The sequence below is a fragment of the Haliotis rubra genome, unplaced genomic scaffold (genome assembly GCF_003918875.1).
Source record: "Haliotis rubra isolate DU_JTF1 unplaced genomic scaffold, ASM391887v1 Scf369, whole genome shotgun sequence".
NCBI lineage: Eukaryota > Metazoa > Mollusca > Gastropoda > Lepetellida > Haliotidae > Haliotis > Haliotis rubra.
In genome coordinates, this window is record NW_025767045.1 from 888,946 (window position 1) to 901,265 (window position 12,320).

At 40.8% G+C, this 12,320-nt stretch overlaps 1 protein-coding gene across 1 annotated transcript; it reads left to right on the forward strand.

Moving 5' to 3' along the window:
• Positions 1-6,614: 6,614 nt before the first annotated feature.
• LOC124285763 (histone H3.3-like) lies at positions 6,615-12,018 on the forward strand. The gene is made up of 4 exons (XM_046722035.1): positions 6,615-6,618; positions 7,113-7,255; positions 9,535-9,609; positions 10,476-12,018. Exons 1-4 carry the CDS (start codon positions 6,615-6,617, stop codon positions 10,608-10,610), a joined length of 357 nt encoding a protein of 118 aa, XP_046577991.1. The 3' UTR covers positions 10,611-12,018.
• The last annotated feature ends 302 nt before the right edge of the window (positions 12,019-12,320 follow it).

The window sequence follows — 12,320 nt, forward strand, 5'->3', positions numbered from 1 at the left end:
CGTAATTTAATACTTTGTACTAAGATCCTAACCAATAATCACTAATCTGTTTGAAAGAATTTACGAGAAATTACACTCCCATTAACTGTTGACCTTGGGGTCGGAGTCTGTGTTGAGAAGGCTGTCGGTGTGGTTGTTTCACGGCTGGGGTGCTGATAAATCTCCCTCCCCACTCCCGCTCTTATCGCACACTGACAGACGGGCGCTCTAATGACGCGATAAAAGTGCCCCAGTTATCCAGTTTGCAATCTTCCTCACCAACAAGTGGCCAGCAATTGACACAGCCCCGCCTCGAGCGTCGGTCCACACACAATGGCCTCGGGGTACTTTTGTTGATCCTGGGAAATTTTAACGGTCATTTGAAACTGAGGTTTTACGTATTGTTGTTGAATTATTGTTAAATTATTTCCTCTAATAAGTTCTGATTGTGGCTTCTAACAAGGACTGGTCGGTTGGGAGTCAGTACACTGTGACTGTGTGTGGTGTATGTATGACCAGAGATCGGTATATATACCCAACAAATACAAGTTACGGACCAACCCAATATTAAATATTCAAATATTATATGAATCAAAATATGAACTATTAGAACTTTAATATTGAAAATAGGGGTGGTTCTTAACTTTCTTTGTTGAATATATATAGATTTAGACTAAGGCTTAGTCTCTGAATATATATAATTTTGATAGTAACAAACAAGCCCATTTATATTGAAAAGGAGCCCTAGGGAGACCAGAGATTCTAGACTTGCTTTATTTAGGGCTTTAGCACTGCAGAGAGGGCTTGGCAGTAGGGAAAATAATGTGGTTCAGGGGCTGTGAGACAGACTAATATAGATTATATGATCTCCGTTGTGATACACTGCGGTATGGTATCTGGGTTGGCTTGTACTATAAAACTGAGTGAGTGAGTGACTTTGGTTTAACGCCGCTTTAGCAATATTCCAGCAATATCACGGCTGGGGACACCAGAAATGGGCTTCACACATTGTACCCATGTAGGAATCGAACCCCGGTCTTCGGCGTGATGAGCGAACGCTTTAACCACTAGGCTACCTAACCGCCCCACTATAAAACTGTCATTAGTCCGAACTAGTGCATGCAGACACACACAAATACTCACACACGCACAATAAACTCTGTCAAAAAGAAACGCAACCCCTGTCCTCAGATATGAGAAAATTCGTTTCAAAATGAAGTTATTGCTTCCAAACTAAATTTTATTCGAATGTATTGAAATGATACACGTAATTAATGAAGATTACCATCCAAACAACTGCATTTGTACGCATAAGTGTATTTTATTGCTTATTCCGTCACAACGCATGAAATGACCCCTCATGGTGACTTCGCACAAAAAACACATGCAAATCATGAAAATGGCAGTTAATGTAGGGTGTATAAAAGCCCATGTGCTTCCGTATTATATTCATTCATTTGTCGCCGAAAAGCTGTGTTAAAATGCCACGATTGAGTGCTGCCGACCGAAATATCGCCATTGGTCGTGTTCAAGCCGGAGAAAGTTTTGGAACTGTTGCACGGCACCTAAATGTTCACAAAACAACGATATCCCGACTTTGGAGCCGCTACAACAACTTCAATTTGACCAACGATCGCCCGAGAAGTGGAAGGCCAAGAATCACGACCCCCCTTCAAGATCGGTACATCCGGGTCCATCACCTGCGTAATCGGCATGCCCTACCAACCGTGACTGCCACACAAATACCAGGTTTGAGGAGAGTGTCAGCTCAAACGATTAGGAACCGTCTGAAAGAAGCGGGTTTACGTGCCTGTAGACCAGTTGTTGGACCTGTACTACGCCCCCTACATCGACGCCGACGACTCAGGTGGTGCAACAACGTAAGGATACGGACTTTACAAAACTGGAGGCGAATCTGGTTTTCTGATGAATCACGTTTTCTTTGCAACGTCACGACGGAAGACAGCGTCTGTATAGGAGACGTCATAACGTTTTGCGCCCATCTGCGTCCGACAGGTGGACAGATTTGGCGGAGAAAGCGTCATGGTTTGGGGAACCATCTCATACAACCAGAAATCAGACTTGGTGATCGTTCCAGGGAACCTGACAGCCCAACGTTACATCAACCACGTGTTAGAGCTTCACCTTCTCCCGATTATTGACCAACAGACACAGATTTTTCAACGGACAACGCCCGGCCTCATACTGCACGTGCAACAATGAACTTTCTGCAGAATTCCAACGTCAATGTCTTGCCATGACCCTCTAAATCACCAGACCTCAACCCTATTGAACACCTGTGGGATACTCTGATCGACGCGTACGTCAACGTCAGCCGCCGCCACAGACGCTGCAACAGCTCGCCGTTGCACTGCAGGAGGAGTGGAGAGCCATTCCCCAGGAAAGAATCCGGCGTCTTATCCGTTCTTGTCCAAGGAGATGCCGTGCAGTGATTGCAGCGCGTGGTGCTCATACGAGATACTGAGAAAGACGCCCCTGGTGACAAACTGGTGTCTGTGAGATGACTTTGAAATGACAATTTTAAACATGCCCATCTGCTATTATTCTGCCAAATTTCAGACTTCTGTCTTAAATAATAAAAATGCCGTGTCGTCCTAAAACTTCAGATCAAAATCTCTAAAATACAGGGGTTGCGTTTCTTTTGACAGAGTTTATAAATAGTGTGACTTGTTCGCAGAGCCGACTAAACAGTGTGAATTGTTCACAGAGCCGACCAAATGGTGTGAATTGTTCGCAGAGCCGACCAAATAGTGTATGGCCGTAACGAGATCGGAGTGTGTTGCTCGTGGCTTCAGCTAATGGTTGTCTGGTCCACATATCACTACTTACATCTCACTGTGATATAACCTGACAATCTCTCATTGCGGCGTTAAACAATATTCACTCACTCCGTAACACAACACCTCACTCGTACATTGTGCGAGATGCACTCTTGCTTCAGTAATCCATGCTTGTCGTAAGAGGCGACTATCGGGCGGTCAGGCTCACTGACTTGGTTGACACATGTCATCGGTTCCCAATTGCGCAGATCGATGCTCATGATCACTGGATTGTCTGGTCCAGACTCGATTATTTACAGACCGCCGCCATATAGCTGGAATATTGCTGAGTGCGGCGTAAACCTAAATTCACTCACTCATTATCTACCTTTATAACAAATGCAACTTGAATGAATATATTCAGAGCTTGAGAGTGAATCAAGGCGACATTACGCTCATGAAATGTTACGGCCTGTAAGGTAATCAACACTGGCCATACCAACCAACCAACCAGTGGTTGATAGTGAGAGCTGCGGCATCCTACCGGAACATGAGGACACACAGTCTGCAGGGTTGGGATTGTTGTGTTAGATTCACCAGTTGATATCCATTTGATCACTATTCATTTCATACCCGTGTCATTATTTTAAATCCAAATACCGTATATAGTTCGTTAAGTGAGAAGGGTTTGGCGCCACTTCAAATACATAGTTTGCTTATTTATGGCTGTTTAAAGCGGCACACGGCGACAGTCTGACAGATATGGCTGCAGTCTGTAAATAATCGAGTCTGGACCAGACAATCCAGTGACTGACATCATGAGCATCGATCTATGTAACTGAAACACGAAGACATGTGTCAACCAAGTCAACGAGCCAATCCCGTTAGTCGCTCTTACGACAAGTATGGTTTGCTGAAGATCAATTCTAACCCGGATCTTCACGGGTCAAATGCATAGTAGTGATATCGCCGATTGTCACTTTACTTACTAATAAAGGGTTAAAGTGATGTAAGTTGTAGACAGTTGTAGCTAAACTAACAAACATGTATCTGGTTCACGGTTCAAAGAACAACGGTTAATAATCAAAAATATTTTGGATTCGTATCCTCAGTCGGCAGAACTGAGTCAACTCGCATAGTCCATCATAATACCACTTTTGGCTCAGAAGAATACTCAAACATTCAAAGTGTTACTTTCAACATTTGTTTATCTTGTTCGCAAACAGTGATTAACCAATGTTGATGTTTTTCTTCTATTCTTTTACTTATACAATTTCAGTTATTATGTCTAAAACTTGAGGGGCGGTGGGGTAGCCTATATAATAAGGCGTTTGCTCGTTACGCCGAGGACCAGGGTTTGATTCCCCACATGGGCACAATGTGTGAAGCCCATTTCTGGTGTCCCGCTCCCTGATATTGCTGGAATATTGCTAAAAGCGGCTTAAAACTAAACTCACTCTCTCTAAAACTTGAGAAAAGTATGTACTGGTGTGTTATGGTGACAGTTTATCGTTCAGTCTCGCCGACTTCTGGAATATTTTACAACCGCTTCGTACATTCGGCGCCAACTTCTGTCTTCCATATCATTTTCCCTTCCGCCTGGCTCGTTCTGCAATGCAAAACCCCAAAATGGAGCTAGTCTAGAGTTTCCTTAGGTTCAGGGTCTCTTTAATGAACAGAGTTATTTGTTGTATCAAAATTATATGTCTATATTTCAGAGACTAATCGCAAGTCTTCACAGGACCACAGCCAAGTCCGAGCGAGAAAACGATTACATGGCGGATTTCCTCTTAAACATGGTAGGGCGTGTGCTTGTTCACACCAGCGTAGTATTAGATTGCCTTTATATCAGACCCATTGTTAATGTCCTAATGGCCAATCAGAATATTGTACCATTCAACTTTGTTTTGGGATTTTAAGTGAAGAATATTTAGTTAAGAACACAGGGCATTCGGGTTTTTTATTTTATTGTAATGAGTAATTCTTAAAATGAGTAATTCGCAGAGTAAGATATCAGTAATCTGTCTATCTGTCTGTCTGTAAATGTGATAATCTTAGATGTTCACATTTCCACTGTCAGTTTTATGTTAATCCAAATAGTAACAAACGTGTCTCTCTACTACCTTCAGCTAGTATAAATATGATAAATCTGTACACCTTTTTTATTATGCAATATCAGTTAGAAATCAATTCACATTTGATAATAAACGCTTATATACAATTAGTACTAAACCCATGCTTGTCGTAAGAGGCGACTAACGGGATCGGGTGGTCAGGCTCGCTGACTTGGTTGACACATGTCATCGTATCCCAATTGCGTAGATCGATGTTCATGTTGTTGATCACTGGATTGTCTGGTCCAGATTCGATTATTTACAGACCGCCGCCATACAGCTGGAATATTGCTGAGTGCGGCGTTAAACAATCAACCAACGTAGTTGTCTCCCTTGGCCACCAGAATCCGGTGGTTGTGGGTTCGATCTCCACATTTGTCCTGATTCTGACTCTTGGTGAGTCGGTGCCATACAACTGACTGACTGACTGAGTTTGGTTTTACGCCGCTTTTAGCAATATTCCAGCAACATCACGGCGGGGGACACCAGAAATGGGCTTCACACATTGTACCCATGTGGGGATTCGAACCCGGGTCTTCGGCGTGACGAGCCAACGCTTTAACCGGTGGCTACACCACCGCCCCCGGTGCCATACAATCACTTGCGTTACTCTGGGCGTTCTTCCGCCATTAAGGTGTTATAACACTTGCTAACTACTGTTCCAAGTGTAGTTCAGCCCAGTTCTCTCACTTTTTTTAATAAAAAATGATTTCTTTCCCTTTGAAAAGCCAAGCCAGCTCTATTCCGTGTCGAATCCGCTTCAGGACGGAACAACCACAGGCCCTCGTGTCTCTGCGAGGATTAAAGATTATTAAAGATATATATAAAAATTTGAGATGACACCCGACTCGAAATGCTTCACAGTACAATACATAATCACCTTCTCAGGATGTATTGTACAGTGAAGCATTTTGAGCCGGGGGTCATCTCAAAGTTTATATACTTTTAAGAATCTATATATTTCAAGAATGGTTGTATAATTTTTCGCAATTGGAGGTGTGTGGGGGTTGGGGTGGGGAGGGGTGACAACCATTATTGGCATGAGTATATAATCCTCGCAGGGACACGAGGGACTGTGGGAACAACTGGAGGAGAAACTGCATTGGTTGTAATTTAAGCTCGAGACCGGCGTTACGAGATATATTTTACGAAACTTCAGGAGATATTTCTTGCTCTTGTGGGGACGTTGGTTAGTCTAAGGGAGATAACTAATGAAATAAATGCAATATTAGAAACCATAGGTGAAAAAAAAGCAAACATATTAAAATGTGCATTTTGGTTCCTGGACAAAGATTCAGACTCAAGTATTGAACTCGGGTTCTTCCTGGGACTTAAAGCATACCACCATTTTTACCAATAATTTGAGTACATACTCCTTACCCTGTTCTAGTTACGATATGTAATAAAACTAATCATGACATATATTCGTTAAGAATGCATTTAAGAAATACAACCCATAAGTTACTGCATTTTTTCATTCATAGTTAAGCTTCAGGAATTCGATGTTTCTAAAGAGATATTGTTCGTTTCAATGTCAATCTAACTTTTTAATTTCCCAAATAACCGGAAGCGGTTCATTCAAATGGTGCTGTCAAGAACATGAGACAGACAACATGCCTAGAGTAAGCCACAATTCCTCCAGAAAGAGAAAACAACCATCGCCTGCTCGACGGACTCCGGGGGGACGATGATGGTTTGTGAAACTTTCCCAATGGGATGTTTTCTATGACACCGTTGCAACATGAGTACAGACTAGGTAGAGACTGAAAACAATGAGTGGTACCATTATAGTACCGATCCGATTGGTATTAGACTAGTTATTGATGGTTCTAGTGCCACAGCACCCTGTAAATATGGACCAGATAGACCAGTAGTTAATGTAAGCAATGTCCTGTGACATATTCAACCAGGTCACTGAATTACTAACTATTTAGTTCCATTCCATATGTTTTCATGTAATTTGAACAATATCCTTGAGTGTTCAAGCAAGAAACGACAAATGAATTTTCAAAAGTTCATAGTCTGGAAAGAATCTTGTGGTCAGAATAGATTCGGTGAAATAGGATAGTAGTTTTTTTGCTAATTGTCATAGTTCTCATCTAAAATATTGAGAATTAAAATAAGTTGATTTCTTTGGATGGAGAAAATGCAGGGCCATTAACCCACCCTGGGGGGGATTAAGATTTTTATCCAGCATCAAACTTTTAAACTGGTGTGTTATTTTATTTTTTTTCAACAGGCCGTCGAAAAAAGGGAGACCACAGGAGTCCACAGAGCCCTCGAAAGCGACGATACAGGCCAGGCACGAAGGCTCTGATGGAAATAAGAAAGTTCCAGAAGTCGACAGATCTACTCATTAGGAAGTTGCCCTTCTCTCGGGTGGTGAGTCGTAAAAGGCGATTAATGGGAACGTGTGGTCAGGCTCGCTGACTTGGTTGACACGTCATCGTATCCCAGTTGCATAGATTGATGTTCATGCTGTTGATCAATGGATTGTCTGGTCCAGATTTGATTATTTACACAATGCCACCATAGCTGGAATATTGCGGGGTGTGGCGTAAAACTGAACTCACTCACTCACTCGGATGGATATATATTGTGATGTATTGACTGGAAGGTTTCTACCCAACTGTGTACATCATAGCTCTCTGTGTGACATCATCTTCTTATTTGCTGTATGTACACCATTGCGTATTTCAGTCATATTACTCACCTAAGTATTATGTCATTGAGTAAGTTTACTTAGCAGGTATGTTCTGCCTTATGTCATACCTAATCAAAACCAAGTTAAATATAATGGAAATGATTTCATAAAAAATCACTCATCCAATACTGAAAGTACAACACTTGTCCTATAAAAACAGTACAACTTGATAGCAATCGATGTCTTTTTCATTTTTATAAATATATTCCGTACGCATTTGTTTTAAACATTTTGCGTATCTAACATTTTAGATGCGTAATTGGTACGCAACAATTAATTTTCAGTGCGTAATTGGACATTTTCTATGCGTATTTTACCCGGATACGCAGCTTATCTGGGCCTCTGTAGAGCCATAATGTGAAATGTTTAATTGAACTATTGCAACAAAGTTTTGCGAAAGTATATTTGGCACTTTCAGAGCACATTTTGATGCTGTGGAAATCAAGCGCAGAGAATTCAAAGGGTGCTAACTCTGGATGACGCAATATATTGCAGAATCTGAACAATAATGCAATATTCGTATCCTGAGATACTGTACTGGTATATACTGGTTTTCTGGTAATATTACACAGCCCTAATCAACTGTGCAAACATATTTTACAACTCTACCCCTGATTTGTTTTAAAAATACCCAATAATATAACTTTAAAGAATTTTGTAGCAATGATTGAATGAAAGTGGTATCTTATCATACATTATATATTCCAATATCGAGTTATCTTGGTTGCAGCTTTCACTATATATTTATAAAAACTAATAGCCCTTTGGAATACTTTATAGTTATTGCCAGATAATCGTTATGTATAGAACAGTTTTTATCAGTTTTGAGAAATACGTCCATCACTAACCACAATATAGGAACAAGATCACATACATCTTGAGTTGTACAAAGAATGTATGTGTCTTTGTAGCAATCTAAAGTGTTTCGGGACAGTACAACGTCTTTGGACATCAGTGTCATGTCTCAATGGTCAGCTGATATAGCACACATGAAATCTGTGTTCATGCTATCTATAGTTCTTATAAAAACCCAATTTAGTCAGACAACAATGATCAATTGATAAATGTATTATCTGCTAATCCTTTGAATTAAGTATGTTGTTTTTACGTAGGTGTCTAGATCTGGGAGAATACTGTTTGCTATATTAAGCCTACAATAGTAAACCTACCTAAAATATTATTGTTAATCCTATGGTGAATGTTTTTTGCAACTCGAGTGGCAATTCTTCTCTGGCTGAGCAGGGGCGGTGGGGCAGCCTAGTGGTTAAAGCGTTCACTCGTCACGCCGAAGACCCGGGTTCGATTCCCCACATGGGTACAATGTGTGAATCCCATTTCTGGTGTCCCCCGCCGTGATATTGCTTGAATATTGCTAAAAGCGGCGTAAAACTACACTCACTCTCTGGCTGAGCTGCAATGTACATATTCTATAACATTTAATAAATTCACCACATAAAACCTTTTTATAACCCAATCTTAGATTTAGTGATTACATCAGACATGAGAAATGCCAATTGCGAACCACTGATAAATATTTGACACCTTCATTGACACCCTCAGAGGTGCGGTTAATTTTACTCGGTTATTTTACTCGGTCTAGGTAATCCGAGTGCTGCCAACAATAATTAGTACCTAATGTTGTACATAGCCTAGCATCAAGGGAGAAGGGAGTAGTAATTGTGTTATCTGGAGCACCGGAAATGGGCCTCACACATTGTACCCATCTTGGGAATCAAACCCGGGTCTTCGGCATGACGAGCAAACACTTCAGCCACTAGGCTACCCCAAGACCCCTCATCAAGGCAGAGAGAAAGATCTGAATTTATTGAGGATGGGTAAAAATTCAATACTCTTATTGAATTCAAATCAGCTGTTATCCTTAAGTCATTTCTCAAGTTTGAAACATACAACCTGGCAAATGTTTGTATGTTCATGTGTAACTCTTCTGTGTGTACAGGTCCGAGAGATTGCCAGCAATATATACAGAGAACCCCTCAACTGGCAGGCCACAGCAATTATGGCTCTACAAGAGGTAACTTTCCAGGACATCATTTTAATAACAAACAACCTTATGTAATATTCTTAAGCATACAACAGAATTTGTATGCTTCATTTTCTATGATATTAATCAATAATCGATCAATATCTAGTTAACAATTATTCATCTCCGTGATCCATATCGATAACCAGCCTTATTATTTGGAGCATATTAAATGAACAGAATGCCATTGGTGAATGAGTTTGAAATGGAAAGAACAAAAGAACTTTAATGTTAGCAAACATTTGTGGTAAAATGTTTGATGTTAGAGCCTTTATTTTCTCAAATTAGTCAAATACAAGTCGGCTCCTCAAAGCTGTACCATTGGTTAAAACTAGTAGACTAAAACTGCATGAATTGATCAATTGTAATTCATGACAGTGTCATACCTGTGAAGCTCCGGGTTAGAATATTGATCTTAGGTAACCCATGCTTGTCGTAAGAGGCCACTAACGGGATTGGGTGGTCAGGCTTGCTGACTTGGTTGACACGTCATTGTGTCCCAATTGCGCAGATCGATGCTCATGCTGTTGATCACTGGATTGTCTGGTCCAGACTCGATGATTTACAGACCGCCGTCATATAGCTGGAATATTGCTGAGTGCGGTGTAAAAAATAAATCACTCACTCACTCATGACAGTGTCTGCAGGGATAACCTAGTGTTCCCTCGCCACGCCAAAGACCCGGGTTCGATTCCCCACTTGGGTACAATGTGTGGAGCCCATTTCTGGTGTCCCCCACTGTGATATTTTTGGAATATTGCTAAAAGTGGCGTAAAACCATATACTCACTCACTCACTCCACATAAATCCATGAACGCATTCTGAAATGCCATTTACAATTGTGTTGTTGTTTCCAGGCAGCCGAGGCATACCTAGTGTACCTGTTCGAGGATTCTCTAATGTGCTCCATCCATGCCAAGCGCGTGACTATCATGCCCAAGGACATGTGGCTAGCTCGGCGACTTCGGGGAGATGATCGATTTGCAATATAGAAAAGATAGTTTGCAAGATGTTTATCACATGGAATGACTATATACTTTGACAAACTTCTGAAGTGTTTGCTTCCTATGAAAGTTTGTTTCGTCAAAATGGATCTTCCAGATATCTCACATCTGATTTCGGTATTTTTATGAATCTGTATACATCTTGGAACTGATTTGCATCTCCGTAAGATTATTATCATGATTATTAGCTTGGCCTCAAACAGTTGGCTAAAATGGCAGACTGTCATAAGGGTACTGAAAACTGGACGGCTCCAATATGACGCTTTGATGATTTCATGTCACTGTGCCCTAAAAGTATGGATATTCATCTGCCCACGTGCCTGAATTGTTTCCGGAGCGGTGGGGTAGCGTAGTGATTAAAGCGTGCGCTTGTCACACCGAAGACCCGGGTTCGATTCCCCACATGGGTACAATGTGTGAAGCCCATTTCTGGTGTCCCCTGCCGTGATGTTGCTGGAATATTGCTAAAAGTGGCGTAAAACTCAACTCGCTTACTTACTTACTGAATTGTTTCGTCACAGATGGCCTTGAAATAGCTGGAACATTGCTTACCAGCAGGAATCACATCTACCTGACACTGGGTTTGGGCTAAAAAGAACGATGATCAAATCATTCTTTATCATTTACCTGTCCAATTATAAAGTGCTCCATTTCTTGTCCTACCCTTTGTCTAGTTGTTGAGAAACGTCACAGTTTTACATTTGCCCTTGGGTTGAAAAAGAACCATTTGTGTGGTTGGTGAAAGTAGAGTTAAATTCATATATATCTATCTACTTTGGGATAAGTTGGAGTATGTATATTCTGATCCGAGGAATTGTAGAAAGTTGGCCAAAGATTTGCCATCCATCATGGTCTGATTTGGTTAGTGCATGGTTCACGCAGATTTGAGGCTTTGGATTTCTATCTTGAAAATAGGTTATATGCTTTGGAAAGGGCCGGGGATTGAAATTCTGCCATGAAAATGGGTGATGTTTTTTTAAAATGACCTGAAATTGAAAACCTGCCTTGAAAATGATTAATGCTTCTTGAAGAGGGCCTTGAATTGAGATTTTGTCTTGAAAATAGGAGATGTTTCTTGAATAGGGCCTTAAAATAAGAGTCTGCCTTGAAAGTGTGTATTGTCTTTTAAAAGGCCTTGAATATCTCATGTTAAATTTCTTTTTATTCTTTGAAAACAATGTGAATATGAATTTTGTATCTGTATAATATCTGTTGGAGTTACTAGCTAGAGCCACTGCTGTTTACTATGTATACAATGGCGTAGAATTTGTTAGGTTGTGTGCACTGCCATGGATTTGGGAGGGAGAGTATTGAAAATTCCTGGAATTTTACGAATTTATGTAAAAAGAGTACTCCCACATACAGAAATGGTTTTAGCGTTTGTTGGTAAGGAACCCAAAAAACTGTAAACATTTACTAAATGTCATTCAATTAGGTGGTTATTTCAAGTGTTGTGTCATACAAACTGGCTTAATAACAAAATTATGGTTAAGTCCAGGGTATATATTGTAAATGATACAGTGGGGATTCAAGGAGGAAAAACAAACTGAAGTGAAATTATATACTTGATCACGTTTTGCAAGAACAGTTTATCTCTCAATTCTTTGAAGGGGCCGTGGTGTAGCCTAGTGGTTAAAGCGTTCACTCGTCATGCTGAAGACCCAGGTTCGATTCCCCACATGGGTAGAATGTGTGAAG

What these genes read in the sequence shown, in the direction of transcription:
- LOC124285763 (XM_046722035.1), top strand. An exon ending in AGTTGCCCTTCTCTCGGGTG is followed by an intron (nt 7,256 to 9,534) that starts GTGAGTCGTAAA and finishes CTGTGTGTACAG; the next exon opens with GTCCGAGAGATTGCCAGCAA. An exon ending in CAATTATGGCTCTACAAGAG is followed by an intron (nt 9,610 to 10,475) that starts GTAACTTTCCAG and finishes TGTTGTTTCCAG; the next exon opens with GCAGCCGAGGCATACCTAGT.